The following is a 17,680-nucleotide window of genomic DNA, read 5'->3' as shown; positions in this document are numbered from 1 at the left end:
GCATTTTTCATATCCATAATAGGAAGTGATTCTAGAATTTTTTTGATAGCTACCAAAAATAAGATTTATGGCAGCACCTGAATGCATCTACCAAATTTCCATCAATAAGTGAGGTCAATTGTCTTTGATTAAATCTGTGGATATAATGCAATAGCATTTATACATCATCAAAGTTTTGTTACCTTAACAGCACACTAAATGGAAAATAATTTAACCATTTTTGAGCTCCTCAAACCGTGTACCCTAAAATTTTATGTGTACATGAACCACTTTATAACACCCTATCATGAAACATCTAATAAAATAAGCTGCCTATATGCTTGATGATTTTTTGAATCCATAATTTCCAATTAGATTTTTCTTTAATAATTCAATTTCTTTAGATAAGGTTTTATTCATTTCCAGCATTGTTTTCGTAGCTTATTTGTGTCAGGTTTCTATTTTCTCTTGTGTTTCACTGAACTTTCTTACAACCCATATTCAAAGTTTTTCATCTTCATTTTAACCATTTTGTTTAGGTTGTGATCCATTGTTAAGGAGTTATTGATTTCTTTTGGGGTTGTTCTTTCACTCTGATTTTTCATGTTTCTGGAGTTATTTCACTGATTCCTTCTCATTTAGCCTCTTAATCAAATTATGGGTGTGCTAGTCTGGCTTGCGGATCTGTCTGACTCCCCAAAGATTAATTCCTGATTGTGTGTGAGGGGGGATGTGCTGGTCCTGAGTTGCCTTTGTGGTGCCCTAGCAGGTTTGATGAAACTCAGGTTGCCTCTGTTCTATTGTCTATTTTATTTCTTTGGAGATTTCTTTTCTTCTTAAAAGTCATGTTTTGCCACTACTTTTTAAAATATATAATTTCTTCACTTTCTAAACATCATTTTTTAAAAGCACTTTTTATATAATTTTTAAAAACATGAGTACATTTGTTGATTTATTTGGATATTTGGCCCCTCCAAATCCCATGTCAAAATTTGATCCCTAGTGTTGAATGTGGGGCCTGCTGCCAGGTGTTTGGGTCATGGGGGCGGATCCTTCATGAATGGCTTGGTGCCCCACTATGATATAGAGTGAGTTCTACCTTTATTAGTTAATGTGGGAGTTGGTTGTTCAAATGAGGCTGGCACCACCTCATCCTCTTGTTCTTTCTCCCACTGTGTAACACATCTTCTCCTCCTTTGCCTTCCACCTTGATTGGAAGTTGCCTGAAGCTCTCACCAGAAGCAGATGCTGGTACCATGATTCCTGTCTAGAATGCAGAACTGTGAGCCAAATAAACCTCTTTTCTTTTCTTTTTCCTTTTTTTTTTTTGCAGTTTTTGGCCAGGGCTGGTTTTGAACCTGCCACCTCTGGCATATGGGGCCAACGTCCTACTCCTTTGAGCCACAGATGCTGCCTAAACCTCTTTTCTTTATAGATTATCCAGTCTTAGGTATTTCCTTTATAGCAATACAAAAATGATATGATATGTTTTATTTTACACAACTTATAGTATAGCTGGTTATAAATTGTTGGTTTAACGCAGTTTTGATTAGGCATTATTTTGTGATGTCTACTATCCAGCATTTCTGGCAAAAGGTTGAATATATATCTAATTCGTATTCTTGTGTAGGGACCTTGTTTTTCTCCTCCGAATGTTTTTTTTAAAGCTTTAATTCTTGAGATTCTGAAATTTCATTGGCATGTATCTCACTATGAATCTTTTTTTTTTTTAAATGGAGCAGGGCCGCCTCCTCCACGGGAGCGCTGCATGGTCCGGCCCGTCCGCCTGGCCCTAGCGCGTCACCTCTGCCTCTGCTTCCCGCCGCCAGCGCGGCAGCATCGTCCGCCAGAAGCCCGGAGCCCGCCCTGGGACCCCTGGGCACCGAGCGGCGCGGCGTGGGGAGGGGCGGGGCCCAGGCCGGGTTGCTCCTCTGGCCGCGAGCGCGGGCCAGGGGACGCGGCCCTATTCTTTTCTTTTTTTTTTTTTTAAATCCATTGGACTCAGTACTTCATGGACTTATTCCAATGTGAAAAATTGTCTATTTTTTTAGGTCAGAAATTTTTAAAAAATCAATGTCTCTTTAAATATTTCTTTACTTTAAATATTTCTTTTTGTTTTCAGGACCTCTGTTTGCTTTGGGTTAGACTTAATCACCAAGTTTCTTAATTATCTCTCATATCTTTTATCACGTTACCATCTGCCCAACATTTGGTGGCCAGGTGGAGCCCCAGCCGGCTTGGTGGAGCTGAGGGGTGGACCTGCCGCCTCCACCCTGGCGGTGGTGGTGTGGCCACAGCTGGCAGAGGAGCCAGCAGGTTGGAGGGTAAGCAAGGGGCCCCCTCGCAGGAGGCTTCAGTAGCCACAGGGACCAGACAACTGCTGGGGAGATACCAGCGCTTTAGTGTCTCCCTCCCCTTGCACTTACAGCTGAACAGGGAACCCCCAAGTGCCAGGCCTGGTTAATTTCATGTAAGTTTCCTAGGCCTGGCCAATTTCAGGAATGGATTGCATTCATTCATTAATACACTCATTCATCTTACCCAAACAAAGGGACTGTATCCATTCATTACCAAGTCCAGGCCTACTCTAACTACAGAGGATCCATGTCATTATATATACCCCTAGACAAAGAACCCAGGCAGAAAGAGACAGAGAGAGAGAGAACTGCCCCCCACCACCCTTGGTTTTTTTTCTCTCTGTCAGGGGCTTTGTGTTTTTGTATTCTTTTCTGTAAAATAAATCCTGTCCTGGGCGGCGCCTGTGGCTCAGTGAGCAGGGCGCTGGCCTCATATACCGGGGGTGGCGGGTTCAAACCCAGCCCTGGCCAAACTGCAACAAAAAAAAATTGCGGGGCATTGTGGCGGGCGCCTGTAGTCCCAGCTACACGGGAGGCTGAGGCAGGAGAATCACCTAAGCCCAGGAGTTGGAGGTTGCTGTGAGCTGTGTGATGCCACGGCACTCTACCGAGGGCAATAAAGTGAAACTCTGTCTCTAAAAAATAAAAAATAAATAAATCCTGTCCTACCACTGATCTGTGGTCCATGGATTCATTCTTCAAATCACAGAGACCAAGAACCTTCTGAAGATGAAATTCCAGCATCAGTAACACATCATAGATTTTATTTCTTCTTGCCCTGATCCATTTGATCTATTGTATTATTTAGTTTATATACTGAAGATTTAAATTCCAGAAATATTATTTTAACATTTATTTATAATATGTAAATATAATAGATTGTTTCAAAATATTAATTTACACTGATTGCTTAAATTAAATTGTAAATACAGATAAAATCATTTTAACTGAATAGTTCTCCCAAGGAAATAGGGTTTTCTCAAGGATGTTTCACTTGATCCGTGAAAGTTTAATAACTATTTCCTGAAAAGAAATCTGTTGTGAGGGCAAATGAGTTTAGAAAACATTGTATTTGACAAACATTAAACTTATTTCTTAAATTCACAATTGCAAATTCCATTTAAAAAATTCATAGGCAGTAAGAAACTCTAAGAAGCAATTTTATACTTAGAATTTCTCAGATTTAACTAAAATAGTTTAAAAGCCATATCAAGGCATGGGAGAGTTAAAGAAATACAACAAATCCATTTTAGAATTTATCACATTAGGAATATTTTGTTACAATGGAATTTTGTTAAATTTAACATGATATATTTCTACAAATTTCCAATACTTTGCATTAAATAAATACATGAATAAATATTTTCTGAATGCAAGAGAAAGGGAATATTCATCACTGTCCCACTCTATTTTCTCTTCTAAGATTTTGAAACAAATTTTCTTTATATTTGCTTTGGTGATAGATTGGAAGCTCTGTTGTCTGTTTTCTAGGTGATTGGGATGATTTAAATGAGAGTTGAAGGACAATAACTACTGAAAGGCTTGACTAAGTTTATTTCAGCTTTCCTCTTTCCCACCAGGAGGAGAAGAGTACTCAATCAACATCTATCTGTATGGAGAATAACTGTTGACAGGCTCTAAAGAAAAGCACTGTGTATGATTATTTCTTCTATAAAATTTATTATAATTGGATAAACAATAGACTATAGAAATAGGTTTGTAAAAGCAGAACCCATCAGTCAGCATGCATATCTACCACCTATATCTTCATAATTGTAGGATAATATTTAGACATAAACATATCCTACATCAAGCACACAAAGTGAATTCAGTGTGAGTTTAAAATGAGTTGCTTTTCTTCCAGAGGCTTAAGGGACCTGGGCCCCCGGGATACACACAGAGTTGGCTTCTCTGGAGTTATTCCATAAGCCATTTCTCTGAAGCTGTACACCCCGTGAAGCCTGAGATCAAAGGGCATGCCACCCTTCCTCAGAGATATGGGCCAGAGGGTTGACGTATGTTAACAACATATTGTCAGAGGTCTGTAAGTGCTCTGCCCTGAGGGAAAGACACAGTCATTACTTCACACTGTGTAAACTGAGAGAATGCTTGAAGATATTCTTCCATTAACTCTGTTCCCCTGTGGCTACTTTCTTCTTTGAGATCTTTATTTAGATACCTGCTCAGAAATTAGTCAGTGTTTAGAAGAAGAGGTTTACTACAAAAGTGATTGTATTGATATGATAACAAAATATTTCCTTTCAAGTTAATTTCAGATAGGTAAAGTAAGATAATGATAGAACTAACAGATGATGATTAAGTGTGTATGTAACTAAAAAAGTATAAAATCAAAACCCTGAATAAAGCTTTTCGCTACATGCTATCCCATCTCGTGTAGTCTGTTTCTTGACTTAATAATTACAGGAGCGAGTTTACACCCACCGCAAAGCTGCTGTTCTTTCGCGTCTCCAGTCACACAACAATAATAAGGTGAACTGTATTGGATATTACCTTTTTTTTTGCACTTTCTGGCCAGGGCTAGGTTTGAACCCGCCACCTCCGGCATATGGGGCTGGTGCCCTACTCCTATGAGCCACAGGTACCGCCCAGTATTACCTGTTTTGTGGCAAGTTATTAAAAAGCATTTGGTTCTGGTAGTAACTTTTTTCACCAACAAAATCAACAAAAATATTCTCAGAAATATTTGGAATATTTTTAGTGTGGTGGATATTGGGGTTGCAACTGGATTTATTTGACTGACGTAGCACATGTGGTTAAGTGTTCGTAGCCTCTTTATATGTTGGTGAGTTTTAGTGCATCATTGAACTATAGTTCATTAGAGAATGGAATCTTACGAACTTTAGTAATTTTTCCACTCCTTACTAGGAGTAAATAAGTAAGATTCTTGTACATAATACATTTTATAAACTATTGACAAGATGGCTTTACTTATAAAGGGGTAAGCAAAAATAAATAGATAAATGAAAAGCTTTCTACTATCTCCTGCCATCATCATCTTGCAGAGCACAAATTTCATGTTCACATTAAAAAGATATATTACTGATGTTGATTATTAACTAAGAAAATGAGCCATGGGGGAGACATTATGCTAAAGAACAGTTAAATGAGACATATTCCCAAGATACTTGCCTCTCAAAAACAGCCTGTAACTAAAATCATTTAAACAGCATGCTGTCAGTTTATGAACTGTTATACTGAAAGGTAAAAGTCAATTTTTAAACTTGAGAAGTAACCACACACCCACTTTATGTGACCTCATATATCTGTAAATTGAAGTCCTCCTTTTGCATTAATGTTAGTTATAATAGAACATTCTGGCACTTGACAAAAAGTTACAAATAATAGGTATATGATATAGCAGCTGCCTTGGATTTGAGATAATTTATGACCTGTATTCTCAGTGTTGTTCTCCTTCATTTAAAGTATATAGATGCATAATGAATGCAATAAACAATTTTTACTCCCTTCTTACCTGGCAAAAAAAAGAGGTGGGATTCAGTATCAAATAGTCCTCAGTTGAAAGCTTGACTCCACCCCTTCCAAACTGTGTGAACTTGTGTATAGTGATTTATTCATTAGACAAACAGCACCAAATAATGTGACATGTTATTATGTAAGTATTAGGTGTGCATTTAAGACGATGTTAATATTGTGCTTTGCTCACTATTTTCAATCCATATTTGGTAGCTATTATTTTATAAAGTAGGCTGTCCCTAGGAAAGTAGTCAATTCATTATATAAAAGCTTACCTTAATCTTTAAACTTTAGACTCTTCTGTTGTTAAGTTTAGAAGACAAATGCAATACATTTCCTTTTCCTTCTTATGCTATCATTGTTTTTCTTTTCCAGTTAGTCACTGAAATTTCATTTATATTATTTCTGGTGATAGTGTTAGTAGGTAGTACAGTTCCAAAATATGAATATCTTTTGTAATCAATAAATGGCAAAGATTAGTCTGACAAAAAGTGAGTAACCTTGAAAAAGTAGTTTGTAAAAGCTTATAAAAGTGGCTTATTCATTTACATAGCCTTTGTACTTTTTTATATTATTATCCTGAATTACTATTTAATTTTGAGTATTTGTATCATTTCTGTAACACAAAAAAAGAACTATTAGATTTGTCAATGTGTTTTCATTACAGAGTTTTATCTCTTTGAAGCTTAATAACAGTATAAGAAGTTTATTTTAAAGAGTTACTTTACACCACCAAATGCAGATTCAATAAATATCAGAACTGATACTCTGTATTCTATTGTAAGAAAAAATGACAATTTACATTGCTGATTTTTTTTTTTTTTTTTTTGTAGAGACAGAGTCTCACTTTATAGCCCTCGGTAGAGTGCCGTGGCATCACACAGCTCACAGCAACCTCCAACTCCTGGGCTTCAGTGATTCTCTTGCCTCAGCCTCCTGAGTAGCTGGGACTACAGGCGCCCGCCACAACGCCCGGCTACATTGCTGATTTTTTAAATAAGTGAAGAAAAGATTGCAAATATGCAATGTATAGTATATTTGAGTTTGTTCCCCCAAACTCCAGAAAGAAAATTGAGTACATAAGATATAAGCAATCTTCAATAAGGGGTCAAGAATACACAACAGGGAAATGATAGTCGCTACAACAAAAAGTATTGAGAAGATTGGATATCTACATGCAAAAGAATTAAGTTGGATCCTTTTCTTATATCATATACAAATATTAGGTAAAAAGTAGATTAAAGACTTAACTATGAGACACCAAACTATAAAAACCCTATAATAAAAACATACATAAAGACCTTCAGAGATTGGGTTTGGTAACAGTTTTTGGGTTACAACACCCCAAACATAAGCAACAAAACCAAAAAATTAAAAGTATAAAAAAAAAGCCCAAAACCCAAAACAAAATAAAAAAAAAAAATAGACAAGTGGGACTACATCAAATTAAAAAGCTTCTGCACGGGAAAGGAAATAATCAACAGAATGAAAAGGCAATTTAAAGAATGGGATAATACTTTTGCAAACTATATATCTGATAAGGGATTAATTTCCAAAATATAAAACAAACTCCTACAACTCAATAGCATAAAAATAAAAACTTCATGTAAAATTGGGGAAAAGATTTGAACAGCTATTTTTCCAAAGGAGACATACAAATAAATGGTCAACAGGTATATGAAAAGACGTTCAATATAATTAATAATCAGGGAAAGGCAAAACAAAAATACGTTGAGCTCGTACTTCACACATACCAGGATGGCTACGAGAAAAATAAGACAGAAAGCAAAATATGCTACATGTTGCTGAGGCTATGGAGAAATTGGAACCCATATACGCTGGTGGTGGAAAAGTATCATAAAATGGTACAAAATTCATGGAAAACGGTATGGTATTTCCTCAAAAAAAAAAAAAAATAGAATTCTGTGATCCAGTAATCCTACTTCGAGGTATATATGCTAAAGAATTGAAATCAGAGCTTCTTCTTTGACAAAAACACCAACTTGCCCTTGCAGCTGCCGGAAGGCCTGGAGGCCCCCTGGGGCCCTGGAATGGGAGGCCGTGGTGGTTTCCGTGGAGGCTTTTGGCCGTGGCATTCCAGACCTGGGTCATGGCCATGGTCAGGGTCAGGGTCGGGGTCGAGGTTGAGGCCGCAGAGCTAAGGCTGAGGACAAAGAGTGGATACTCGTCACCAAGCTGGGCCGCCTGGTCAAGCACAGGAAGATCAAATCTCTGGAGGAGATCTATCTCTCCCTGCCCATTAAGGAATCTGAGATCATTGATTTTTTTTCCTGGGACATCTCTCAAGGATGAGGTTTTAAAGATTATGCCAGTGCAAAAGCAGACCCGCGCTGGCCAGGGGACCAGGTTCGAGGCGTGTGTTGCCATTGGAGACTACAATGGCCATGTTGGTCTGGGTGTTAAGTGTTCCAAGGAAGTAGCCACTGCCATCCGAGGGGCCATCATCCTGGCCAAGCTCTCTATTGTCCCAGTGCGGAGAGGCTACTGGGGAAATAAGATGGGCAAGCCTCACACTGTTCCTTGCAAGGTGACAGGCCGCTGTGGCTCTGTGCTGGTATGTCTCATCCCTGCTCCTAGAGGAACTGGTTTTGTATCAGTGCCAGTGCCTAAGAAGCTGCTAATGATGGCTGGGACTGATGACTGCTACACGTTAGCCAGGGGCTGCACTGCCACCCTGGGCAACTTTGCCAAGACCACTTTTGATGCCATTTCCAAGACCTACAGCTACCTCACTCCTGACCTCTGGAAAGACACGGTGTTCACCAAGTCTCCTTACTAAGAGTTCACTGACCATCTTGTCAAGACCCACACCAGAGTCTCTGTGCAGAGGACCCAGACTCCAGCTGTGGCTACAACACAGGGTTTTTATACAAGAATAATAAAGTGAATTAAGTCTGAGAAAAAAAAAAGAATTGAAATCAGAATCTTGAAGAGATATTTACATTTCCATGTTCATTGCAGCACTAGTCACAACAGCTACTATGTTCATCAACAGATGAATGAAGGAAATGTGATGTATACATACAATGGAATATTATTCAGCCTAAAAAAGGAAGGAAATCCTGTTATCTCCTAGAACATCAATGAAACAGAAGATGTTACACAAAGTGAAATAAAGCAGTCACAAAAGGACATGATTCCACTTACGTAAGGTAGGAAAGATAGACACGTTCATAGAAACAGTAGAATGGTGGTTGCCAGAGGCTGAAGGATCAATGGGGAGTTACTGTTCAGTGGATATAAAGCTATACAAAATGAAAGAAGTTCTACAGGTCTGCTTTACAACATTGTGCCTATAGTTAACAATTAAGTATTGTGCACTTAAACTTTTATAAAGAGAATAGATGTTGTGTTTAGTGTTCCTACTGCAATAAAAGAAATAACATGTAATTATCAATCACTTGCATAGTTCCCATGACAAAAGATTGAGGATGAAGGGCTTAGAATATTTTTTAAAGCAAATATTTCAGTAATTTGCAAGCTAGACTCCACAGAAGGCCATACCTCAATGATGAATTTAAGGGCTAGTAAATAATTCTATTAATATTTTTCTTGTTTATTTTTTCCTGAACATTTCACAGGGCTGTCCAACCACAGGCTCATCTAAGACTTGTCTTGGGCCACACACTAAATACACAAGTTGAAGAGCAAAAAAAATAAATAAATAAAAAATAAATAAATAAAAATCTGTGCATAGTTTTCCTGTTAGCAGACACCTCAGATAAGCATTCCTAGCCAGCAGAGGGCCATGGTTAGACACCCTGGTGGGAGTTAGTCTGCTACTTTCCCATCTCATCTACCTCTTCTCATTGCTACAGTAGTGTTTGCTCTGACTTTCACACATCATCAAACATTATATGAAAATCAGGCCCATTTCTCCCAGAATTTATTGAGAAATGAAACCTATCACTGTTGCATTTTGTGTACATATTGTGTCGTCATGAACTGCCATATAAATGTGGGGACTGGCTTCTGCAGGCTAATAGAAGTGCAGCTATTTTCGTTATATTAAATGATCTATTTTCTCTGGCTAAGAATCTATTAGGCTTGGAAGAAGTCAGGTGGCATTGTGCCTCCCTGATGCTATAGAATGTACGTGTGTTTCCACATATATGTAGATCACAATTGCCCTTAACAGGGGTGATTTTAATTTTTATATTTTGATGGCATTCAAGAATTGGTAAATATTGTGTAATTTTATGATATTTGCAGCGTGTTCTTATTTACCTCTTTCCTCAATGATACAGGAAGAATTTGAAAATGATAATAGTGGTAATAGTGGTCACTTTTTACATTGTAATAGCAGGAGAATGTGATTAAGTTTTTTAATCCCCACGCTGCTGCCTGAAAATATGTTTTTTTAATATTAGCAAGGAGCATATTTCTGATATCATTTATCTTCTGATGTTCAATAAGTCACACTATATTCGCTTCCCACAGAGCTCACAATTTATGTTAGAAAGAAAAATTATGTATTTCTCCATGGTCCTTGGGGCCGTTTCATTTCTTAGTATTTTTGATGAGGTCTAAGCTTACTTTATTTAAGATACAACTAAATGGGCAAGTAGAAAGTTTTATTAGAACATTTTGATTCACTTCAGTAGTTCCTTGGTCATGTACACTGAGTCAAAATATTAGACTTATAGAAATTAATCAAGCTTTGCCTGATGTTTCTTTAAGTTTCCTTTTTATATTTTGGGATTTTAAAGCAAAGGAGTCTTTGATATTTAGTACAACATCAGTCATTACCAGGTGATAAAAAGGGAAGCAGCAAAATTAATTGATGATGATTTGTACAATCATTCATATGTCATATAATCTTCAAAAATTCAAGTGAAATAGGTAGGTCATTCTATGTTTAAGATGAGGAAACAGCTTCTGTGAGGCAATTCACCTCTAGTCATAGGATAAGAACATGGAAGTGCTGTGATACGAATTCATTTCTAGCTCCAAAGGCCATGCGTTTAGAATTCTTTCCTGCACACTCTCAGAAATGAAAAATAATTTCCTCTGTCTTTGTTAAACCACGTATTTCTATAGACAAATTCTCTAAAGTTTTTATTATTCCGAGTAATACTGTAATGCACTGTAATACACTTTATTATGGTATTAGGGCCATGGCTGGCTTAAAGTACAGGGTTACATGGACATATACATGACCAGCGGAAAAACAAGTCTTTATTTAAAACAACTTTTATACTTTTAAGAACAGCTTTACCAACATATAGTTGATGTCAAATAAACTTCACATATTTGGTGCATTTTGATATTATATATATATATATATATTTACCTATGTCTATATCTATATGTGAAACCACCAAACTCAAAATAATGAATATATCCATTATACCCTAAAGGTTCCTCATGCCTCTCTTTAATTAATTCGCCAACTCTGGCCCTTCTGGGGCTACCTGTTTTCTGACGCTGTCAATTGGTTTGCATTTTATGTTATTCGAGTTTCCTTAGTTACAAGATGATCTGAAGACAATAATGCTTTTTGGTTGCTCCATGTTGTAAACATCAAAAAGGGAAAAAAATAATACAAAGAACATGAATGGGCTTTGAAAATTTTAAGAGGCTACACCAACACAATTGTATATCAGGCTTTCCTGAATAAAGAATATACAGTATGTTCTCTATCTTCTTAGCATCTTTAACTCAGCATAACTATTTCTAGATTCTTTAAAATCAATTTAATATAAGCCTCATGAACCTGGCTAGCAATATTTAATAATTACACAGTACTTGTTTTCACCATGATTGTTGCAAATAGTTTTTCCCGAAATTAGGTAAGATTGAATAGAATAGTTTCTCTTTTTTTGATAGGAAGCAATTAGATCCCAAAAGGTAAGTGCTGTGATCTTGGGCAAAAAAAGAAGCAGTAAAGGAAGAGTAACTAAGAAATTACAGGTTTCCCTTTTTGTAAAATGTTAAACAGCAAAAGTGGCTATTTTATTATCTTTCCGTTCCTTCATGTGTTGTCAACTTCATGATGCAGATATTTGTTGAATGACTGATATCAATATTTTTCTTCTTTAAAGGCATATTTTGTATTATGCACACTAAAAATTCCTTAGTTACTCTACTATAGATTGAAAAGAGAACAACATCCTTAACCTCTGCTTAAAAGGTCAGATTGGGAGTGCATAGTAGGGGTTCCACTGACCATGTAATGCAATTCTATTTCATTTATGGCTTTTACATCTTTCCAGATCTGAATTTGTCTGCTCCTGACACACCACTGACAAATCTGTGGTTGCCATGCCTGGCAAGATGGAAGAGCAGGATAGAACTGGCTTCAGAAAATGAAAGTATGTGTTTCCTTTATTAGAGTCCTTGATGCATATGTTTTAACCCTAGTTTCAATGATTGTGGCCCAAGGTTTCAAGGAGAGTGTTTTATTGTTAATGATAGTACCAAACGTTCATGTGCAAATAAGGCACAAAATTAGAAAACTTCAACTGCAAACTTCACACTTGACTCTATTATCCGGAGATTTCTTAGTTATAATATGAAAATAATAATACTTTTTGGTTGCTCTATGTTGTAAACAATAAAAACAAAAAAATAGGGGGTGGCACCTGTGGCCCAAAGGAATAGGGCGCTGGCCCCCTATGCCAGAGGTGGCGGGTTCAAACCCAGCCCTGGCCAGAAAATGCAAAAAAAAAAAAAAAAAGAAAAGGAAAAAAGAAAAAAATAATACAAAGAACATGAATGGCCTTTGAAAACTTTAAGAGGCTACGCTAACACAGTTGTATGTCAGGCTCTCCTGATTTCCTGCTCCTTCTAAAAAGTACTAATTTGGGTTCAGGTTATTTTTTGAAGTCCAACTGGTATTTAAAAAATCGAAATAAATCAAACACTGCTTCTGTTTATGTTGTTCTGACAACTAATACCAATGTGTGTAATTACAGTATGGAGAGACCCACATAATTTCTCTGAGGAAAGTTTATTTCACTGGAAGTAGCTGTTACCAACAAGCAAGAAAAGGCTTTAACCAGTGATTCTTATTTTGAAAACACACTCTTTCATTTCAATTTTAATATACTTGTGTGTGTTGCTGAAGTGAGCACCACTGTTTCATCTTAAGCAACAACTAAGGTTGAGTGAGATTTTGCTGCAGCCTATTGCTGGATAAACACCCTCAAAAGTTTATTATTTTTTCTTGCTCTCTTTCTGCTGTACCCTTTTAGTATTCTTCCTTCCTGGCTCCCTCCTCTTCTTTCACAAATATATGTTGAGTATTTACTTTGTGATGCTTTGCAGCATTAAGAATATATATAAGTAAATCTTTAATTCTCACCAAAGTCTGAGAATAGTGATATGGTGTCCATTTTATAGATGAGGATACATGCTCCCTAAAGTGCAAGGTGACATAAGCAAAATGTGGAAAAATCAGGTCTTTCTCTTGCTTAAAGGAACTGAACATTGACCATGCAAGGGTGAACACTGTTGTAAAGCACAAGGATTCTGTGGAGACCTTAAGAAACTGAATTAGGTGTAACACTGAGACATACAACATGACCTTGGCCTCTCTGAGGCTTGAATAAACAGGTATTGAGATTTCCCAGATTTTGAAGACATTAGTGGCTCATTTCTTTAGGATATTGAAGTAAATTCTTCACTAGAAGGTTAAGTGGAAACTGAATTTCCTTTTCTACAAACATAATAGCTTAATAAAACTAATCCTAAAGTTAGCCTCAGTGGGAGAGCATTGAAACAGGATCACATGGCCTGAATGAAGTCCCAACAATAGAGAGGCCATGAACAAAGACCCAGAGGTAAAAAAAGACATAATTGAATGAAGTCTGTAATGCAGGAGTATGCACATCTGGGTGTGTTTGTGTGTATGCGTTTCCATATCTACCCTGTTTCCCCAAAAATAAGACATCCTCCGAAAATAAGACCTACTTACAGGAAAGTTAAGACGTCCCCTGAAAATAAGACCTAGTGCATCTTTGGGAGCACACCTTAAAATAAGACACTGTCTTATTTTCGGGGAAACAGGGTAGGTAAATTTTAATTACAGTAAAAGAATTAACAAGGGTGCGAATTTGACCAAGTTTGTATTTTACAAAAACATACTCACAGAGAAGAGCGAATGGGTTGGACACCACCACATAAATACTATGAGATACAGTGGTGATGTGAACCTAAGTTTGTGCTGATACAGTGGTGATAGGTGAAATAAGTTTATGTTGCTACATTTGGAAAGAAATTCTAGGCCTTGGCTTACAAAATGACATCAAAAAGGCTTGGTTTTGGGTAGCATCTGTGGCTCAAAGGAGTAGGGTGCTGGCCCCATATGCCGGTGGTGGTGGGTTCAAACCCAGCCCTGGCCAAAAACTGCAAAAAAAAAAAAAAAAAAAAAAAAAAAGACTTGTTTTTTTAGGCACATGATATGCCTACAGAAAAACTTCACTACAAGCAGAGAATCTGTATATAAACAGGTACAGGTCCCTTCTTACTAGAATGAAAAATATACATCTACTTCCACTTACAGATGGATTACTTCATCACTGGAAACAGAAATGTACTTCAGATATGCACTACAAATCCTATTAGTTAAAAATTTACCTCTCCCCTTTTCTTTTGAAGAGGTATGGAAGCTATCTGATTTCTTATTTTATATATATGAGTGAATTTTAAATTACTATTCATGAAATGCAAACCTTAATTGTATTTGAATACATATGTCAAGGTATTTTATATTGCTTTGTATCTTTGCTCACAAATTGTGCACACAAAATTTGCCAGGTACTTGATGCTCCCTGATATTCTGCACCTGTGTATTGAATTTGGAAAGTGAACTTTTACGAATATGATGAAAATTTATATGCATTCAATTAAGAGATGTGATAAAATGGCATAACTCGACTTTTAACTACAGTTTTTTTTAATGTGGTTTTTTTTTTTTTTTTTTTTTTTTTGAGACAGAATCTCACTATGTCATCCTGGGTAGAGTGCCATAGCATCATAGCTCACAGCAACCTCAAACTTTTGGACTTAAGCGATTCTCTTGCCTCAGTCTCCCAAGTAGCTGGGACTATAGGCACCCTCCACAATGCCGGGCTATGTTTTGGTTGTAGTTGTCATTGTTGTTTGGCAGGCCCGGGCTGGATTTGAACCCTCCAGCTCCAGTGTATGTAGCTGGTGCCCTAGCCGCTAAGCTATAGGTGCCGAGCCTTAACTACAGTTTTGATAAATATTTTTCAAACTGGTTTTACTGGGTGGGGGGCGGGAATCAATGGAATCCTAAAGGGGAAGATAACTACTTTACCATTAAAGGGGGTTAACATTATTTTGCCTAAGGATTTCAATTTTAACAAAATAATTGTCATAATTATTTCATTACAAATTTAATATAAGTGGAGCTATACAAGTCTCCTTTCACTGAACACAGTTACTTTGAGATTCATTTCACGTTGTAGGGTAACAACACTAAATAATTCCTTTTGAGAATAATTATGGTTTTATTTCTGGTTTTATGTATTTGAAAAAATAATTGATATGACTATGTAATATTTATAATACTGCAAAAAGTGAGTAAAGTATGTATGAATATTGATCTCCTAGTCAATAAAATATATAAAATATTGACGAACTTGAAACAGGCCATTAAGAAATGTTTATAAGCATTAGATATTGAAATTACAAATGTTATCAAAGTTGTACAAGTATGGTGGGGCAATCATCACAAATTCTTACAAGTACTGAAGTTTAAAATTAGTAAGTAATATTCAGTGCAGCAGTAAATAGAAAACCACCTCATCAGTCATCTTCCGATGGATCGTCTTACAGGATGGAATAAGTATTTACTATGTGTGGTACAGGAGTCTTAACAGATTCATGAGTCCATCGCTTTCATTGAAATAACTTCTAAAGGAATTCTGGCATCCTGTACCCCTTGCTTGTAATGAAATCCTTAAAGGCAATTGTTCCATAAAGGTCATCAAAAATGTCCAGTTGAGAAGACCTGGGTTCTCATGTATTGAAGTTTAAAATGCGAATGAGTAATATTCAATTCAGCAGTAAATAGAAAACCACCTAATCAGTCATCTTCGGATGGATCGTCTTGTATGATGGAATAAATATCTACTACATGTGGTACAGGAGTCTTAACAGATTCTGTGTCCATCCCTTTCTTTGAAATAAATTCTCAAGGAATTCTGGCATCCTGTAGTCCTTGCCTATAATGAAATCCTTGAAGGAATTGTTCCATAAAGGCATCAAAAATGTCCAGTTAAGAAGACCTGGCTTCTCATGTATTGCAGTTTAAAATGAGAATGAGTAATATTCAATTCAGCAGTAAATAGAAAACCACCTAATCATTTTCAGATGGATCATCTCCTATGATGGAATAAGTATTTACTACGTGTGGTATAGGAGTCTTAACAGATTCATAAGTCCATCCCTTTCGGTGAAATAATTTCTCAAGGAAGCCTGGCATCCTGTACCCCTTGCTCATAATGAAATCCTTAAAGGCAATTGTTCCATAAAGGTCGTCAAGAATGTCCGGTTTAGAAAGCCTAGCTTCAGCTTCAAGTATGACCTTGGGGTCAATCAAAGGTTCATCATTTATTAACTTTTTCCACAACTTAGGCTTCAGGTACCATGCTCCATACCTCATCTTCACCCACTTTGGTTTATAAGGATTTGGTGGTTTCTGGAGTTTTCTCTCGATATCTAGCTTCTCTATGGAGAATTTTATTTCCTCCATTTTGCTTAGCCCCACGCTGAACTTTAGGTCTGAACAAACCTCGTTTAACGTCTTCCTCTGTAGGTCCTCATAATTTGACTTGCAGTCTTCACGCTTGATCTCAAATTGTTTCATGACGAACTCTTCATCAATGCCCAAATCTCCATCTCCAAAAGTAGCAACCCATTTGCAGAAGTCATGGATTCCACTCGGAATGTATGTAGTAGTAGGAGGAGACTCAGGGAGCTCATCCTTTGAGGATGACGTCTCTTCTTCCTCAGTCAAATCTTCTGGATAGGTCACGGGAGTCTTGGGAGGTCCCAGGAAAGCTTTCCTATATCGATGTTTACAAAGCTTCATGGGTTCCCTGGTTCTTTCCCTGTCGCCTTCACAATAAGCCCATGCATCCTCCAGCTCCCTCTCAGAATCCAGCACTTGCAGCACCTTTAGTAAGAGATCTGCAGGTAAATCTTCCAGATTCGGGTAGCTGGCCAATGGATGCTGGGTCAGGTGGGCTTCCATGTCCTCCACGAACGCCTTCCGTGCTAGCTGGCTTTGAGAGAGCGTGGAAAACAGGCTGAAGTCCTTGGATAGCTTTCTCTGACTCGTTTTGGGGGCGGGTCGGAGACATTTGTGAGAAATCATGGGGAGAAAGGACTCCTTGGGACCGCGAGTGATCAGACCTTCACAAGGCAGACAGCCCTTTCTGAAGTCGTCCAGCCCTTCTTTTACAAACACCCACTGCTGGCTGTTCAGGGAAGTGGGGAACTTCATAATTCTGTTCTTGTGCTTTGCCAAACACTTGGAAGGTAGTTTGTCGAGGTACCAAGGCTTGCAATTCATGCCCAGAGGCATGGGCTGCAGCACCCACGGCCGAAATACTTTCGTCTGTTCCATCATGGTGCCCTTGGCTCCTAGCCACTGCCAGAGCTTCAGTGGTTTGTTTTCTTGCAGCCTCCGCGGTCGCTAGGAGACCACCAGTCAAGCCCAGCCGGAGATCTTTCCCCGGGTGGCAGTTGCGGCAGGTTCTCCCGGGCATCGGTGTTCCCCGAAACGCCCAACCGCCACTGGTTCGATTTTCTCATCCATTGTAAGAATATAACGCTATTTATTTAAATATAAGCCT

General features: G+C 37.6%; 1 protein-coding gene and 1 pseudogene across 2 annotated transcripts; one reads left to right on the top strand and one right to left on the bottom strand.

Moving 5' to 3' along the window:
- The first annotated feature begins 7,882 nt into the window (after nt 1-7,882).
- LOC128578302 (40S ribosomal protein S2-like) lies at nt 7,883-8,750 on the top strand (annotated as a pseudogene). The gene has a single exon (XR_008377695.1). The product of XR_008377695.1 is annotated as a 40S ribosomal protein S2-like (transcript).
- Nucleotides 8,751-16,179: 7,429 nt separating this feature from the next.
- LOC128576755 (protein FAM47E-like) lies at nt 16,180-17,454 on the bottom strand. Its single transcript, XM_053578990.1, has one exon. It carries the CDS (start codon nt 17,452-17,454, stop codon nt 16,180-16,182), a length of 1,275 nt encoding a protein of 424 aa, XP_053434965.1.
- Nucleotides 17,455-17,680: the final 226 nt, after the last annotated feature.

Source organism: Nycticebus coucang, chromosome X (genome assembly GCF_027406575.1).
Source record: "Nycticebus coucang isolate mNycCou1 chromosome X, mNycCou1.pri, whole genome shotgun sequence".
Classification (NCBI taxonomy): Eukaryota; Metazoa; Chordata; class Mammalia; order Primates; family Lorisidae; genus Nycticebus; species Nycticebus coucang.
Note: the sequence above shows the minus strand (reverse complement) of the source record. Positions and strands in the feature narration are given on the sequence as shown.

Excerpts from the sequence above, each read along its gene's own strand:
- LOC128576755 (XM_053578990.1), bottom strand. The coding sequence starts at position 17,454 with ATGATGGAACAGACGAAAGTATTTCGGCCGTGGGTGCTGCAGCCCATG.